The sequence below is a fragment of the Nomascus leucogenys genome, chromosome 10, assembly GCF_006542625.1.
Source record: "Nomascus leucogenys isolate Asia chromosome 10, Asia_NLE_v1, whole genome shotgun sequence".
NCBI classification, from domain to species: Eukaryota; Metazoa; Chordata; class Mammalia; order Primates; family Hylobatidae; genus Nomascus; species Nomascus leucogenys.
Window position 1 is genome coordinate 73,795,105 of NC_044390.1, and position 18,329 is coordinate 73,813,433.

General features: G+C 42.8%; 1 protein-coding gene across 3 annotated transcripts in view; it reads left to right on the top strand.

Moving 5' to 3' along the window:
- RFX4 (regulatory factor X4) overlaps positions 1 to 18,329 on the top strand; it is a 177,117-nt gene that overhangs the window by 48,039 nt on the left and 110,749 nt on the right. For all 3 annotated transcript variants that reach the window (XM_003269965.3, XM_030821303.1, XM_030821304.1), the window contains exon 3: positions 8,882 to 8,942. In XM_003269965.3, the coding sequence (XP_003270013.1) occupies positions 8,882 to 8,942 (61 nt within the window). The remainder of the gene's footprint in view (positions 1 to 8,881; positions 8,943 to 18,329) is intronic.

Genomic DNA, 18,329 nt, shown 5'->3' on the forward strand with positions numbered 1-18,329 from the left:
CAACAGGTGAGTTCTGGCCAGGTGCAGCCAGGTCAGTATAATGAAAGGAAATAGAATTAGAACTTTGAAGTGAAATTTGAGACTCACATAAACTTGAACCTTTCCTGGCATTTGAAAAGAAGTAATTAATTTAGAAATGTGTTTCCTCAATATTAAACTCTGCCACACTGGCTCCAGGCAGGAAATATTCTAGAATGGATTCCCAAACGTGAATTCATTTGACATGGAGGCAGAAAAGAAATGATGAGGCAGATAATAACTTCTCTAAAATCTTCAGTCCAGCACTATGAGTTTGAAGACAGAATGAGGCTTATAAATGTTTGGGTCTGGAGAGGTTTTGACATCAACTAGCCTGGTTCCTTGTCTTTGCTCTGCCACTCACTGTGTGACCTCAGACAAATTCCTTCACTTCTCTGAGCCTTAGTTTCTTCCTCTGTAGATGGGGATAATACTAATCATTAGGCCTAACATTAATTAAGCACTAAGTACACTCAGGTACTGCATTTGATGTTTCACATGCTTTAAACTGTTCACTTTCGAGGGCAGCTGTGAAAACTAAATGCCATACCATGAAGAGCTTTGCACAGTGTCTGGCACAGTATAAGTCCTCAATAAACATTCCCTGATAGTACTGCTGTTTTGTATGCTTACTGAAATCAGCTGGGAAGGCTCCACTTTTAATTGTGGTGTCATTTTATTCATTCACTCATTCCACAAGTGCTTCCTCCGCCCCTCCCACATGTGGGTGCTGGAGACACAACGGTGAGCAAGGTCTGTGCCCTGCAGAGCTTACAAGCTAACAAGGCAGACCCAGTGGTCAGTGCTACAGACTGAATGTCTGTATCCCCCCAAATTCATATATTGAAACTCTAACCCCCAATGTGATGGTATTTGGAGATGAGGCTTTGGGGAAGTGTTAGGTCATGAGGGCTCAGCCCTTGTGAATGGGATTAGTGTCTCCTTATAAAAGAGGCCCCAGAGAGCTCCCTCACCCCTTTTGCCGTGTGTGAACACAGGGCGAGAAAACAGCTGTCTTTGAACGAGGAAGCAGACCCTCTCCAGACACCAAATCACTGGTGCCTTCGTCTTGAACTTCCAAGCGTCCAACACTGTGAGAAATCAATTTCTGTGTTTAAAAACCACCCAGTCTGTGGTATTTTGTTACAGCAGCCTGAATGGATTAAAACAATCCATGGGCAGCGACCACACTCTGCCATGGGGACTTTGCTGGGGAGCAGTCAGGGTGCTGAGGGAGCACAGAGTGAATAACCCTGTCCCAGCTGCAGGGCTTGCCAAACCTCACGGACAGAGTGGGGATCCAGGCGCATGGTCCCTCTGGAGGAGCAATAACCATTATAGGAACAGGGAACACTTAGATAGCAAGTCCTTTTAACCAGAAGTGGTTCAATTAATACTCACGATAGCTGTATGTGCTTGGTACTATTATTATCCCTATTTTACAGATAATGAAACTGAGGAACCAAAATGTTGTTCAAGGTCATGTGGCTCATAAGTAGTGGAGCTGGGATTTGAGCCTGGAAATTTGGCCCCAGAGTTTATATCAGGAGGTAGATACAGAGAGGAGAGCAGAGATGCTCACCACTGCGAACGGGACTGAGACCCCTGCACCGTGTTAGGAATCATAACTGCAAAGTGGGAGCAGAACAGAGTGGCAAGAAGACCGGGCACTGGGGCAGCATCTTGGCAGGAGTTTTTTTTAAAGCAGACCGCTGCTCTGCAGCCTTGGCAGGACCAGCAAGGGGGCACTGCAGGTGTGCCTGCAAATGGTTCCAGGAATCCTGCTGGCCTAAAATGATACTTTACAGGATGAATCTTGTTTGGTTCAAGGCATTTCTCCCAGTGAAAATGAAAAGGCATTTGGCAGGACCAGTTCCTAAAGTCTCTATCAACTATGGCTATTTCCGTTTACCTAAAATGTGTTATCCTACTCTCTACTCTCTTCTCCTAGGTAAGGTTGCTGCTCCTCCTCAGATCCCCAAGCCAGGCTCACACCCCACATTTGGTGCTGCTATAGCATCCTGGACCTGCATTTCACAGCTCTTGCTTAGGACTTACTTTTAAAGTTTGGGGTTTCTTTTTGTTTTGTTTTGTTTTATTTTACTTTACTTTTGAAATGGGGTCTTGCCATGTTGCCCAGGCTGGTCTCGAGCTCCTGGGCTTAAGTGATCCTCCCAGCTCAGCCTCCTGAGTAGCTGGGACTACAGGTGCATGCCACCATACCTGGCTTGGACTTACATTTAATTAGCTGATAATTTATGGCCTCAAGAGAGCAGTGACTATGTCTATTTTTTCTTACCCTTTAGCACCTGTCATGGGGCTGGAATGTAGTAGACACTCAATAAATATCTGATGAATGACTAAATAAATAGCCAGCACTTTAGGAGAACTAAGATGGAGAGCCATCGAATAGGAGGGTCAGGCCTGGGTGTGGCACACCTCCTACTTTAGAAGAAAAGGGCTCGGCATGCAGACCCTGGGCACAAAGTCACCAGTGATGTAAGGAAAGGAGCCAGCAGAGGTGGACAGCACCTGTTTGGTGACTGAGCTGGAGGGCCCACATTGGTTTTGGGGTAGACCAGTTCTCTTCTAAACACTATCAGTAGCCACTGGATTGCTGAGCACCTAGTGAGGTCCTGTTTCCATTCACCAGCTACATGGGCTCATGCAATTATTCACCCTCACCAAAGATCTGTTTCCTTATTTATGAAATGGGGATATAAAACTTCTTCATAGCAATATTTGGAGGAATAAAATGAGGTAGCATATGAAAAGTGATGTGTAGTGCCTGGCTTAAGTACTTGACCAATGAATGCTATTATTAGTATGACATTTTTAAAAACTGTATCTAGTTCTTAACATATTATATTTAATCCTCAAAACATCCTTGTGACATAAGTTATGATTCACATTTTTTTAGATAAGGGCCTTCAGGCTTGGATGAGTCAAGTTGCTGCTGAAAGTCCACACAGTTGGGGGCAATGCTGGAATTTAAACCCATGTCTGCCTGTCCTCAAAGCCAAGTTCTTTTTATTCACTGATACTCAGAAATGGGGCCATAACAAAGTTTAGTTGGGAAAAAAATCTGATATAACAAAGGCAGTATTGCTTGAGTGGGAGACACTGCGATGGAATCCCAGAACAGGGAGCTTCCCTGGCTCCATCAATGGGACCACGTACATCTTCCCTGGGCCCCAGGTCCCGGTTCCTTACCTTTCCTCCTGGTGCTTCTGCCTGTTGGAGTACCCTCTCCCTTGGTGGCCTCCTCCCAGAGTCCGACGGGTCCTCTTCAAAATGAACAGGGCAGGTTACAAACGAGGATGGACTGTATGACCCTCACATGTTTTAAGTATAGATATGTATGTGCTTGTGTGTGAAAGAACCCTGAAAAAAGACGAGGCAAATAGGATAAAAAGATAACAGTCGTTCCCTCTGTTGAGAGGGGCTTGGATTCTGAGATATTTTCTCCATACTGTCTTAATTTTAAAAAGATGAACATGCATTGCTTTTGTGAATATAAAACAACGTTATTTTTTAAAAACCTCAACCATCCCTTCAGGGCTCAGCTCAAGTGTCGTCTCCTATATGAAGCTGTGACGTCCCCTGGTGTGTGTTTGCCTTGTGAGGTCCTTGGTGATGCCGTTGTCTTTGCCCCTGTAAATCTTCCAAAGCAGCAGATCCCAGCAGACAGAATTGCTCCAAATGCCTCCTGGCCGGCCAGGCACAGCGAAGGGCAGCCTTTCCCCGCAGATGGCTGCAGAGGGTGCTTTTGAACGCTTACCCTCTGTTAAGCTCATTTCACTTAATCCTCCCAACAACCTTTTGAGGTAGGGATTATTATTATCTTCTATTTAGAGATGACTGTCTTAAGACTTAAACGGGATAATTAGATTGTTAAACATCACATCACGTTCCATGCTCACCTGGATGCATTCTGCCACACCCAGCAGAGACCCGTGCTGCAGCCGCCTTGCTTCTGGGAAAGTGACACAATCTGTCAGGTCCCCTTGTCTTTATCTGCTCTGACCTTCTCCACCCTACTCCTGACTTCCATCTCACCTTCCCGCCGTCTGGCTCCCATCTCTGGCTCACTCTAGGACACAGCTCACCTATCACTTCTTCCAGGGAGCCTTCTCTGACAAGCTCTGCTTTTTCATGTAGTCTGGGTTGGCCGACTCCTCTGTGCCTACCTGTATCACAGGACTTACCACTTCTTGCTGAACTTGTCCTCTCTCTCCTCTGCTTTTCTCTTTCCAATCAAACTCAAGGGCAAGGGTTTAATTTCTTTCTCCCCAGTGCCTAGTTGGCACAAATAAGGTATTCAATAAATATTTGTTGAACAAATTAATAGGATTCTTTTAATTGCCATAGAAGATGACCTTTTTACAAATGAGGAAAAATGAAGCTCGAGTAAGTTGGGTAATTTGCTCAGTTCTGGCCAGTAAGTGTTAGGATTATTTGAATCTAGGTCTTTTGACAGCCTGTCCAGGTTGACCAAAGTGCTGACATTTAAAGAAACAAAAATTTAAAACCCCGCCAGTTTTAGGGGGAACAAAAATACTAACAACATGCCAGTGCAAGCTAGGTAGAGGTAGATTTAGGTTGTTTTTCTTTTTTAAAAAAATACAATTGACAATTTGTGGTTGTCGTTGTTGTTTGTTTTTGAGACAGGGTTTCACTCCTGTCACACAGGCTGGAGTGTAGTGGTATGATCTCTTTGCAACCTCCGCCTCCCAGGCTCAAGAGACTCTTGTACCTTAGCCACCCGAGTAGCTGGGATTACAGGTGTGTGCCACGATGCCCAGCTAATTTTTGTATTTTTAGTAGAGACAGGGTTTCACTGTGTTGGGCAGGCTGGTCTCAAACTCCTGACCTCAAGTGATCTGCCCGCCTCCGCCTCCCAAAGTGCTGGGATTACAGGTGTGAGCCACCACGCCTGGTCCCATGTTTTTCCTATAGCCTTTTCTTTCTTTTCGATTATTTGCTTAGTATTATAATTTCTAGAAGTCAGGTTGTGAGGACAAGCAGCTGAACATTTTAGGTGTCTCTCAATATTACTGCCAAATTGCATACTAAAAACATTAACACTACCTTCAACTATAAAGAACTCTGAGAGTGTCAATTTCACCATGTATACACCAGCATCAAAAATTGTCATTATTTAAATTTGCTTTTCCCTCAGAGATATAAGGAGTGTCTCATTATTTGTTTCCTTTTTATTTCTTTGTGAACAACAGAGGTTGAGTACTGTTCTGTGTGTTTAGGGGTTCACTTACCCACATTCATGTGAGACCCACATGTTCATGTCGCATTGTTCTGGAATCCTAGGTGAGAGACAAACACACGGAACCCAGCAGCATTGTTCTGGAATCCTTTGTGAGGGACAAACATTCAGACCCTCGTAGCACTGTTCCGGAATCCTGTGTGAGGGACAAACACTCAGAACCCAGCAGCATTGTTCTGGAATCCTATGTGAGGGAGAAACACTCAGAACCCAGCCACTGTGTTCTGGAATCCTATCTGAGGGACAAATATTCAGACACTTAAAAGACTCGTTCATGACTTTTCAGACTGGAGAAGGCACACTTAACTATTCAAATACTAAGTGGAAGGCACTGTGCTAGGTCCTGCAGGAGGTAATGCAGATGACTGAGATACCACCCCTGCCTTCTCACTGAGTTTATGCTTGAGCAGAAGGGACGGATGTACACAGAAATAATGATCCAGTCACCTGAGGTCAGGAGTTTGACACCAGCCTGACCAACATGGTGAAACCTCGTCTCTACTAAAAAATACAAAAATTAGCTGGGCGTGGTTGTGGGCACCTGTAATCCCAGCTACTTGGGGGGCTGAGGCAGGAGAATCACCTTAACCTGGGAGGTGGAGGTTGCAGTGAGCTGAGATCGCACCATTGTACTCCAGCCTGGGCAGCAAGAGCAAAACTCCATCTCAAAAAAAAAAAAAAAAAGAAATAATGATCCAGGTGGCTACACTGGGCAGCTAAGAGGCAAATAATGTGTTATAGAAGCACAAAGTTAGGATCAATGACTGATTCCTGAGAGAGTATCAAGGAAGGCTTCAAAGAGTTGGTGGCATTTATTCCAGGCTAGAAAGGATGAGAAACATCTATTTAGAAGAACTCCAGGTTGACAAAGCATCATGAACAAGTGTTGAGTCGACGATGTATTTTACATCCCATTCCTGAGAACATTTAGCATTAGTGTAGTTTGGGTTCTAACTATCCGTTAGAATGGTTTTGGTGGCAGGGAAAAGAATACCCAATGAAAGGAGGTTTTATCAACCAAAGAAAGTGTGCTATCTCATAGAACAGGAGGCAGCCATCATTTGGGTTGGTTCAACAGAGGCACCACACGTGACAATCAGAGCCCCCAGGCTTTTCCTTTTTTTCTCTGCCTTCTTAGATGTTGACTTTGTCCTCAGATTGTGTTTTTCCCCGTCCCAAGTTTGCTGCTTTCATCTAGTTATTGTGTCATCTCATAGCTACATTCAAAAGTAGAACAGGCCAGAATCTCTCACTCCTTCAATTTTATTAGGGAAAAATACTTTTCCCAGAAGCCCCGAGAGAGAGCATCTCCTGAAATGTGATCGGCCCACATCATGTTACATGCTCCACCTAATCCAATCAGTGGCTAGATGACATAAAATTAATTACCATGATTGTTGTGAATGAATCAACATTCACCTTTCTAGGATTTGAAAGGGGATCATTCTCCTTGAACACACAATCCCCTCTAAACTGGCATTCTATAAATAAGGAAGAAGGTGGGTACATGTAGGTTTTGATTAAGCAACAACAGTAAGTGCCACAGTGCTTACAAGCAGACATTTAAATCAGAATTACACCAATATTGATAAATTTTCATCAAGAAGATATTTTCTAGATTCAGCTTTGATGAGCTAATTTAATTTTAGAAAAATTTTTCTATACATCATACATTTTCATTTTTGTTTTATTTAAACTATTTTCATAGATACCAATTCTTTTCCATATACATTTTATGCCACAGATTGATTTCATTGATCTTTTTAATGTCTATATTAAATTTTATTGATAATATTTGTAGGCTTTGACATTAGTTTTCTTCTTGAGACTGTTATTTGTCCTAATTATCTTGGGCCAAATTTTGTGGATCAAGGAATTTTATGTTGACTGTTCCCATCAATAATCTTTATTAGGAATTGGATAAGAGACTGATTATATGTATTTCTCAGTAAATCCATGATGAAATTGTGACAAATTCTTTTTAGATATGCTAAAAATTAATGTGTTGTTCAGATTGTGGTATTGCAGGGGTCAGCAAATCAGGGGTATTTGCAGGGGTGAGCCAAATCTGGCCTGATGCTTGTAGGGCTGCAAGCTAAAAATGGTCTTTACAGATCAACTTTTGCAATCTATTCAATAATAGGCAATACTAATTTTAATCCCAATTAGAAGAATGTTACCCACACCCCCAAAATTAATTTTATTCTTCTTATTAATAGACATGTATTACAAATATTATATTCGATTATTACTATTACATTGGATTTTTTTTTGAGTCTTGCTCTGTTGCCCAGACTAGAGTGCAGTGGTGTGATCTCGGCTCACTGCAACCTCCGCCTCCCAGGTTCAAGTGATTTTCCTGCCTCAGCCTCCTGAGTAGCTGAGATTACAGGTGCACGCCACTGCGCCTGGCTAATTTTTGTATTTTTAGTAGAGACGGGGTTTCACCATGTTGGCCAGGCTGGTCTTGAACTCCTGACCTGAAGTGATCCACTTACCTTGGCCTCCCAAAGTGCTGGGATTACAGATGTGAGCCACTGTGCCCGGCCTTACATTGAATTTTATCAATAAATATTTCATGGAAACTTGTTTTCTCTCCTGTCATATAAATTCTACATAATATTCTTGATTTTTACTATTGGTCCACAAACCCTAAAATATTTACTATCAGGTCCTTTACAGAAAATATGTGCTAAACCCTGCTCCATTGCATTGCTAACCTGATTCTTCTGAACACTTATAATTTCCCTACCCTACATTAAGGCTCTGCTTCATTGGGGTTACAAAGAACAAACAGTGAATAGCTTAGTCTGTTCAGGTTTTCATAACAAAATAGCATAAACTGCATGGGTTATGAACAACAGAGATTTATTTCTCTATTGTTTATCCTCAAAGATTTATTAATTAACAGAGATTCATTCTCCCAGTTCTGGAGGCTGGGAAGTCCAAGATCAAGGCAATAGCAGATTTGGGTGTGGTGAGGGTCCACTCTTGGTTCATAGATGGCTATTTTTTCGCTATCTTCTCTCTGTCTTCTCAGAGGAGAGAAAGGAGTATGGGAGAGCTCTCTGGGGTCTCTTTCATAAAGACACTAATTTCATTCACAAGACTCATGACTGATCACTTCTTAAAGGCCCCACCTTCAAATATCATCATCATCTGGGGGATTAGGTTTCAACACATAAATTTTGGGAGGGACACAAATATTCAGTCCATAGCAGTGAGTGAGGTCTCTATGTTTTTAGGGTTGAAATTGTAGTCTGTCCTGCTTCAGTTAGGAAAATCATAAGTGGATGAATGTTATCACATTGCTCAGTGTTAAAGGAAAATGCTCTTCAAACTCTAACACATTGTGTCAAATAAAAACAAAAGTGACATAAGAGTTTTAAAATAAAAGTCAATTTCCCCTTTTTTGTATTAAAGTATGATGAGTCTAACATGTTGGAAAAGCCAAAATATTGTTTCAAAGCATCAACATTTCAAAGAAACAGTCTTTTGAAACTTGGGAGAGTCGAGAGGACTTTTAATTTTTTCTACTGTTTCCTACTGAAGTTAGCTTCTTTTTCTTTCCTTTAACAGATGAGGAAAAAGAAAATAATAGAGCATCCAAGCCCCACTCCACTCCTGCTACTCTGCAATGGTAAGTTTCCATTTTTAGCAAGTTCTGTCTTCAGAGGATGCTCATATCTTCTTACCTATAGGATAGGATATCACTTGGATATTTTAACATTATCGTGATAACTTGACGTCCCACAACCAACATGAAATCTATCTAATTTGCAGTATATGTAAAATGCTCAACTAGTCTTAGATCTAGCCTGGAGATTGGAATTTTTATATTTTATTTTAGGATAGATATTTTTTCTGTTATCCAAACACTGGCAAGGACTGGATTCTCCATGGGTGTTATTAATTGATTTTAATAGAATCCACTATTACAATTTATAATAGAAACAGAGGTCTGTTGACTCTTACCAATGAACCCTTAATTCATAATTAATTGTAACTATACATAATTATTTTAACATTAATAACACTAACAAGAGTAATCTACTAGAACGGCTTTCTCTTTAATATTTGGCATTCCTGGGCTTGATGAAATATTAATAAATATTTAATGATGTTTAAGTGGTTGCACTTGTGTTTGATATTGACAGATAAATTCTCCTCTAAAAGCTTTATTTGGAAATTATATTGTAGCTTTGAACACTAGAGCTCTCTATGCCTGAGATTCACCCTATGGAGAATCTTGGCCATTGAAGGCAATTATTCCCCTAGCAGTGCAGCCTAGCAATATGAAGGAATTAAGGAATGAAGGGGAAGGAAAGAGAAATGGGGAAAAGAAAGGAACTAAAATCCATTATATGCACCCCTCCATGCTAGGCACTTTATATATATGCCTCATTTCATTCTCACAGTTCTGTGGAGTTGCTATTGTTGTACCCATTTAACTGATGAGGAAAATAAAGCTGAACCAGTTAAATCATTTGCCTGAATAGGCACACAGCCAATCAGTGGCAGAGGCAGGAACTGGCTGGGTCTCTTTAACTGCAAAGCTCATGCTTGGGAGGAAAGGAAAAGAAACATCAGGAAGGATAGACAAGAGAGGACAGATCAGAAAAGGAAGCAGATGGGCTTTAATGAGCAAATCATATTAGATTCTCTAGCCTAATCCATCCAGAGGTGAGAGGAAAACAACACTGGAAGAAAGCATTCAGGAACGTAACTCAATCTTCTCTAACAAGAGCCTCAGCAGTCAGCTTGTTTTGCTTCAAGAATAGCAAAGGTTGTTTTCAAGAGCTCTATTTCCAGCCTTTTGGCCTCTTTCCATCATTTGTTCCTATAGACTTTTTCTCATTGCATTTGCTGCTTTTTGCTTTATTTAAAATTCTACTTTACTTATCAGATCAAATCTCCCCCTTTACCCTTCTCTAAGTATTATGGCCACGCAAGTTCCCATAGTGCCAAGACATCGAATGAGGCATCGATGTAAAGGACTTTGGGAGTGGGAGTTTCTAGAAGTTCACGGAATTGACAGACTTTTTTTTTTTTTTTTTTGAGGTGGAGTCTCACTCTGTCACCCAGGCTGGAGTGCTGCGGCATGATTTTGGCTCACTGCAACCTCCACCTTCTGGGTTCAAGTGATCCTCTTACCTCAGCCTCCCTACTAGCTGGGATCACAGGTGCCTGCCAACACGCCTGGCTAATTTTTGTGCTTTTTGTAGAGATGGGGTTTCACCATGTTGGCTAGGCTGGTGGTGAACTCCTGACCTCAGGTGACCTTCCCGCCTTGGCCTCTCACAGTGGTGGGATTAGAGGTGTAAGCCACCACGCCCGGCCAACAGACATTCTTGCTTTAATAACCTGAACATGTCATATGTTTCAGAGTAAAAAATTTGAAAGGAACTAGAAGAAAATCACCTTGTTCATGTCTATTTTTCTGTGATTCCAGGACATCTGCCTGGCAGCAGTGAGGCTGTAAATGGTGCAGTCTCTGAAATCAAACTCTCACGGTTTAACTCCCAGCTCTGCCACTTACAAGCTGTGAAATCTTGGGCAAGGTTCTTAACCTCTCTGTGCTTCAGTCTACTCATCTGTAAAATGGGGATAGCAATAGTGTCTAGCTCATAGGATAGTCATGAAGATGAAATGAGTTGTTCTGTAGAAGGTGCATGAACAGCACCTGGCATGGGGTGGGGCTCAGTCGATCCCTTAGCACACTCCTTCCTTCTGAGACCCACAAGGACAACCTGGAGCAAGCCCCATCTCCTCCCTGGCATAGGCACAGCCAGTTCTCCTTCTGTGGTACCTAATTCTGCACAAAATATCTGTTTATCTAAATAAAGGGTCACATAGATCATTCCAGAAGAAATTTCACCCTCCAAGTCACAAGGTCAGACAGTGAATTTTTTTTAATGATACATCTATTTTCAAAGCCAACCCAAATTTGAGAATTTGTATATATTAGCCTTATTCCTTTTTTTTTTTTTTTTTTTTTGAGACGGAGTCTCGCTCTTTCACCCAGGCCAAATGCAGTGGCACGATCTCAGCTCACTGCAAGCTCTGCCTCCCGGGTTCACGCCATTCTCCTGCCTCAGCCTCCCAAGTAGCTGGGACTACAGGCGCCTGACATATTAGCCTTATTCTTATCAGAAGGCATCAAGTTGTTCAAAGAACATTAACGTTTGCTCTAATTGTCTTTATATTATATGTTTAAGATAGAATTTCAGTCATTAACTAATTCAATAAATGTTTACTGAGCACCTGGTATTTGCTAGGTCCTTGTTCTAGGCTCTGGAAATGCAGTGGTGGATAAGGTAGACCAAGAAGAGGAGCTGATGATGGGGGAACAAGGAGAAACATCTATATCTATATCTATATATTTTTTTTGAGACGGAGTTTTGCTCTTGTTGCCCAGGCTGGAGTGCAATGGTATGATCTCAGTTCACTGTAACCTCCGCCTCCTGGGTTCAAGTGATTCTCCTGCTTCAGCCTGCCGAGTAGCTGGGATTACAGACATGCACCACCATACCCGGCTAATATTGTATTTTTAGTAGAGACAGGGTTTCTCCATGTTGGTCAGGCTGGTCTTGAACTCCAGACCTCACGTGATCCACCTTCCTCAGCCTCTCAAAGTGCTAGGATTACAGGCGTGAGCCACCGCTCCCGTATATATATGTCATTAAACTAATGACACTCAGGGCACAGTGGCTTACACCTGTAATCCTAGCACTTTGAGAGGCTGAGGTGGGAGGATCACTTGAAGCCAGGAGCCCAAGACTAGCCTGGGCAACATAGTGAGACCCTGTCTCTGCAAAAAACAAAAAACTTAGCTGGGCATGGTGGCATAAACCTGCAGTCTTACCTACTCTGGAGGCTGAGACAGGAGTATCACTTGAGCCTTGGAGTTCAAGACTGTAGCAGCCTGATTGTGCCCCTGTACTCAAGCCTGGGTGACAGAGCAAGACCCTGTCTCTATTTTAAAAAACAACTAATGATTGATAGATAAACAAGTAATGTATTAGATAGTGAGAAGTGCTGTGCAGAGACTTCAACTTGGCTAATATGATAGTGTCTGAGAGCTTATTTCAGGTTGAGCAGTAAGGGCAAGTTTCTCTGAGAAGGTGACATTTCAGTGGATAGAGGTATGACACCATGACAGTGTGAAAACCAGGCACAGGGGAATGTTCCAGGTGGGGAGAACAGCTTCTACAAAGGCCCCACTGTTGTAGGTGACCTCTCCAGATTGAGCAGAGTTGTGCATACAGGTGGTTTATTAGGGCATGCACCCAGCCTCCACGCCCATGGGGGTGTGAGGGATGCTGGAATAGACAGAGGGGGTGTTGGGCAGTGAAGAGGTTATCACAGAGGCTTCAGCCAATCCTACAGGGAGTTCTGAGGTGGAGATGGCCAGTTAAAAATGACCCGAATCAAAGCAACGGATCCAGGCCTTTATCCCCCAACCCCATTGTCCATCACTGGATACAGGCTTCCCCAGGGTGGGGGTGTAACTTGGGAGAGGCAGTTCCCTTCATGTTTTGCTGAGGATCACTCCTTGGAACGATTCAGCCTCCCAGCAGGGGGAACAATGTCTCAGTGCTCCAGGGCAGTCTGGGCACACACAGCATCCATCACTCCTTCCTGGGATGGGAGCAGACTGAGCTTGCTGAAGGACAAACAAGAAGGTGGCCCATGTGATTGGAGCATAGCACGCAAGGAGGAGAGTGACACAAGATGAGGTGGGAGAGGCAGGCAGGGGAGAGGCTACATAAGCAGTAGGGAAAAGAAAGTAGGACATTAAACTTAGATAGGAACAGTCAAGCTTAAAACAGTGTAGAGAACATGTGACCTCCTACGTAAAGCTGCACATGTATCATCTTTTAAAAAATATGGTTTCAGTATAAAAACTTTATCTCTCAAAAGAGAGTGGATGCACCCTCCATTTTACAAGGAAAAGTGACATAATTTACAACGTGTCCCCTTTTTGCTCTGGCTGCCATGGGGTTGAGAGCTAAATCTGATGCTTACATACTTTTGCAATATCTTCTTTCCTTTGTCTAATTTTCTTCTTCTTTTGCTAGCTTAAAAAAAAACCAGGATATAAGTAAATTTAATAAATATATTTTTGCTTTATTTTTATTTTGTTTACACAATACATATATTTCCTTGTTAAAAAATTAAAAACATTATAGGTAAGACTCCAGTCCATTTCTCCTTGTAGTTCTTTGCCTTCTCCACAAAAGCAATCCTATTACCAGTGAGACATGTGTGTACATGTGTGCACTTGTGTGTATACATGTGTAGATATATATTACAGACCCTTCCCTATGTATTCGCACACATATGTATCTGTAGAAGTTTCTGAACTATGGTTTTTAATTTAGCATTGTCTCCTTTATAAAAAGCATGCAGATGTATCACACTAAAAATATTGACCCACAACCTGTTATGCTGTATTGATCCACTACTTGCTTTATTCCTTAGTAGAATGTCCTGAAGCTACACTTATGGTTCATAAAGAAAACCTCATTTTAACTGCAGCACAGCGTTCAGCATAAGACAATGGCACAATTAATGTTGGCATTTCCCTTTTTTTTTTTTTTTTTTGAGACAGAGCCTTGCCCTGTCACTCAGGCTGGAGTGCAATGGTGTCATCTTGGCTCACTGCAACCTCCACCTCCCAGGTTCAAGCAATTCTCCTGCCTCAGCCTTCTAAGTAGCTGGGATTACAGGCACACACCACCATGTGCAGCTAATTTTTGTATTTTGGTAGAGATGACGTTTTACCACGTTGGCCAGGCTGGTTTTGAACTCCTGACCTCAAGTGATCCACTGGCCTCAGCCCCCCAAAGTGTTGGGATTACAGGCATGAGCCACCCCATCCGGCACCACTTCCCTTTTGATGAACGTTTAAGTTGTGTTCAAATCTCATCTTTGCCATTATAAGTAGGGCCTCACGGAACATCTTCGTGTGTGCCCCCTTGGACACTGTGGGAGTGTTTCTTATCAAGAAGCAGAATTGCTCCATTAACACTTAAAGTGTTGATGGGATTGCAAAATTGCCCATCAAATGGCTTTACCATTTTATATCTTCATCTGCAGTACAAAATACTTACAAAACAAAACAGGAACCTAACACTAGGACAAGCATCTCATTCTCTGAGGTATTTATGTCCTTCATGCTGTGCCCTCTCTCCAGCAGCAGTGGCCAACCCCTGAGGACAGACAGAAGGGCAGGCCCAGGAAAGGACACTGGTCGCACCACTAAGGCGCCCGCCACCCGCCTGACAGTGCCGAGCTCTCCTGGGACATTTGGCTTGTTATTGGAATTGGGTTAGGAGCTATTTGCTTCTCCTTCTTCCCCTTCCTTGCCACAAGCCCCCTCCCCCTCCCCCTAGAACAAATAACACCGCTCTAAGAACAAATAATACAGCAGCCAAGCAGCCTAAAATAATTGGGGCCACGTGATCTGGAGGCAACTCCCAGCAGAAAACAGGCAAATATTGTCAAATGCCTTCTGCCAAACACTTTCCAGCATCCTCGGTCACGAGGGTTAGTAAATCCCAACTCACTGGGGATGGTGAGCGCTGCTGGAATCCTGGCCGCACAATAACCTCTATTCATGCAGAGAATTTCGAAATGGAAAGCAGCCTGTTCCGCAGTCCCGGCCTACTTGCTGCCAACACATGCCCCCTCCGTGCCCCGCCCTCGCCCGCCACCCTTGCCGCCCTTACCCAGAGCTCCTTGTGCGCCTTCTGGGTGGGGAAGTTTTCCCTTCCAGCAATTTACCAAGGAAATGAGGCTCTTCCAAAAAGGAGGACAGAAGATCAAATTGTCACTTTCAGGGGAATTGGGGGGAGATTTTCCTTTCTTTTGAAAAAAATTAAATTGAGGACTTGGGTGGTTGACAAGCTATCAATATTCCAAATTAATATGAAACAAAAGAAATTTAGAATTTCTCTTTAGAATGTTCTGGAAGGTCATAGGTAAGAAATTGGGTTTGGCACTGTTCCAAAGAAGAAATACATTGAAGTTTTAGACCAGATCACAGCTGCTAGACCAGACTCATTGGATGTAACCGATAACTGACATTTTGCACCCCTTTGTGACTTGATTCTTACTCAACAGTGACAGAACATTGCTTTCATAATGTGAGTTAGGTAACATGGTTCTAAAAAGGGAGGCTGAACACTTTTAGCTCTGAACACAACCAGTGTTGATAGATAATGCCACTAGATGTGACTGTGTCCCTCCGGATGACCTCAGCTACAGATGGAGAAAGGTCAGTTAAGCTGGACAACCCAATGCCAAGGGCAGAAATATCTCAGGGAATGCGATGCTGTGTTGTGGAACCACAACTTTTTTTTAAAAAAGTATTTTGTGCTGTGGGTAAATGTGTCAAATGGTAAAGCCATTTGATGGGCAATTTTGCAATCCCATTAGCATTTGAAGCACATGTAGCCAGCAGCTCTGCTTCTTGATGCCAGCAGGGAGAAACACTCCCATACAGGTGTCTAAGGGGGCACATATGAAGATGTTCTGCAGGGCCCTATTCATAATGGCAAAATGCAGTAGAGATGAGTAGAGACTGGGTATAGGTGGAAAGGGACCATGAGGAGGTAGCTTCTGGTAGGGGATGGTGCCAAAATCACCTCAGCTACTGTCCAGGACCACCAGAGCTCTGGGCTGCAAACCTGTAGCCTAGGCCCTAATAGAAGCATTTGGAACCTAATGGAAATTGCAACACTGTGCTTAATACATTGCCTAGTTTTATCCAAAAAAAAAAAAAAAGAGGGGACTTGAATAACCAAAAACTGAGCTGAGAGATTCCAGAAGCTTCCTAAGCCCAGGCCTTACTGGAACACTAATTCAGTAGGTTGTAGGTCAAACCCAGCATAGGAATTGGATGGCTAGTGTTCTGGTCTAGTTTAGACATTACAATGGCAGAAATAAATCTCTGATTCAGTCCATTGCCCCGTATCAGCCAAACCTACAGGTTCAGCAATCACCCGTGGGATGCCAGGCTTGTCAGGTGATGTCACTGCTGAGCACACCTCATCCTCATGAAAATCCTGTAGAGAAGGCAGGACAGCTACCTGTATTTAAAGAGGAGGAAACCACGGTAGTCTCTGTCTACACAAAGAGGGGGACATTCCTGACTCCCCAAGGAAATCCTTTACAATGAGGAAGCTGGGTCAGCTGAAGTCCCCTGAGAAATGTCAGGGTCCACACAAGTGCATGTTTCTGATTGGCTTGTCTACTTAGCAGCACAGCATGGCTTAACCGTTGTGTAATGAAATAGATTTTTGTTTGTTTGTTTTATTTTGCTTTGGAGTTTTCTAGACTCAGCCTCAGTCCTAACCAGAGCCCAGATGAGCCAAAGCCCACTGTTTTCTATTCATTTGCTGTCTGGTGGTGTTATCTCCCTAGCTACCATCTTCCTTCTGGTAAACTGTCAGTTTCTTAAAGGCCGGGGCAAGAGTAGCATCTTCTTGTTCATGGCTGTATTCTACAGTGTCTGGCACATAGTAGGTGCTCAATAAATATATTCTGACTGACCAAATGAATGTCAGTCTCTGGCATATAGTGAGAACTTTAAAGGCATCATACCTGAGTTCATACTTTTTAAGCCTAGCTTTTCCCAGCGGAGTTGCTGTGGATAAGCCACTTTACTTCCTTGACCCTCCATTTCTTCCTCTATGTCCTAGGGCATAGAGTTTACTCATCTTGTGGGGGTAGTGATAGCAAATATGAACATCCCTAGTGCAGGGTAGGCACTTGAAAATGTAAATCAAATATATTAATATTAACCATACTTTTCCTTTAACTACCCAGATATTAAGATTAATAAAATACCAGAATCCCTTGACCTGTGCAAAAGCCTGCCTTCCTTCTTATTGGCCTTTCCTCCTTTCCCCTCCTTCCTCCTGCAGTGTTTACTGACTGTGTTCAGGACACAGTGCTAGGAACTATGTTAACATCAATAGGAATTTGGTTTGATCCCTGCCCTCAAAGAACTTTCAGTTTAAGATACAAAACATTAACTGAATATTCCACAATATTGTAAAATAATGCTGGTCGTTACTCTTTATTGAGTGTCCCCCACAATAAAGGGCCTCAGGCTGTGCATGGATTCTTGTCTAGTCCTCACAGCAAGCTTGGGAGATGGTACAGTTTCTCTCATTTTACAGAAGAAGGAAGTGAGAGAGTTCAAGTAACGTGCCCCAGGCTATATGCTTGTAAGTGGTGGAGGCAGGATTCAAAGTCAGTGATCTCAAACTCTAAAACCAGTGCTGGCTCCTGATGAAGCTATTTGAGCCATAAGCTATGAGGAACTATGGCCATCCTTGGGAAGTAGTGAGAGCTTTACAAGCAGAGGCTGTGGCTTTTCTACAGACATAACAGTAGCTGGCATTTAGACCACTGCAACATTCTACATTTTATTGAATGAATAAATGAATTTGGCAGGGAGGAAAGGATGAAGAAGTGGTTAGCAGATGGAGTTGGGTGTGCACTGAACATAGTTCCATGGAAGAGAAATGTGAGTTGAGCCTTGATGCGTGGAACACGGTGGAAGAGGTCATCCCCTGCGGTAGGAAGGTGATGGATCGTGTGTGTGGGTGGAAGGTGACAAGGTGTGTCTCAGGGGCAGGAAACGATCCAGTTGGCTGGAAAGAGGTATATGTGTGGGAAAGCAGGACAGAAAAGGAGCCAGGGGCCTTGGATGCCACAGTCAGGAATCCGGACTTTTGTGGAGAGGGAACAGGGAGCCGTTGATGGGTGTAGACTACTATCTTGTCCTGATTGCTTAGCAAGGGTTTTTTTTTCTACATAGTTTACAGTCTCAGATCTCTGTGACAACTTCAGTGATAAGTTACAATAGTTAATATTTTTAAAAATCCTGTTGTCTTGTAAAGTCTGGGCTTTCTGTAAAAAAAAAAAAAAAAACCTGGTTTTTTTTTTTTTTTTTGTAAAAGAGAATGAAAAAGTTTCTGTTCTTGACATGTGTTCAAGAACTTGAGAAGTG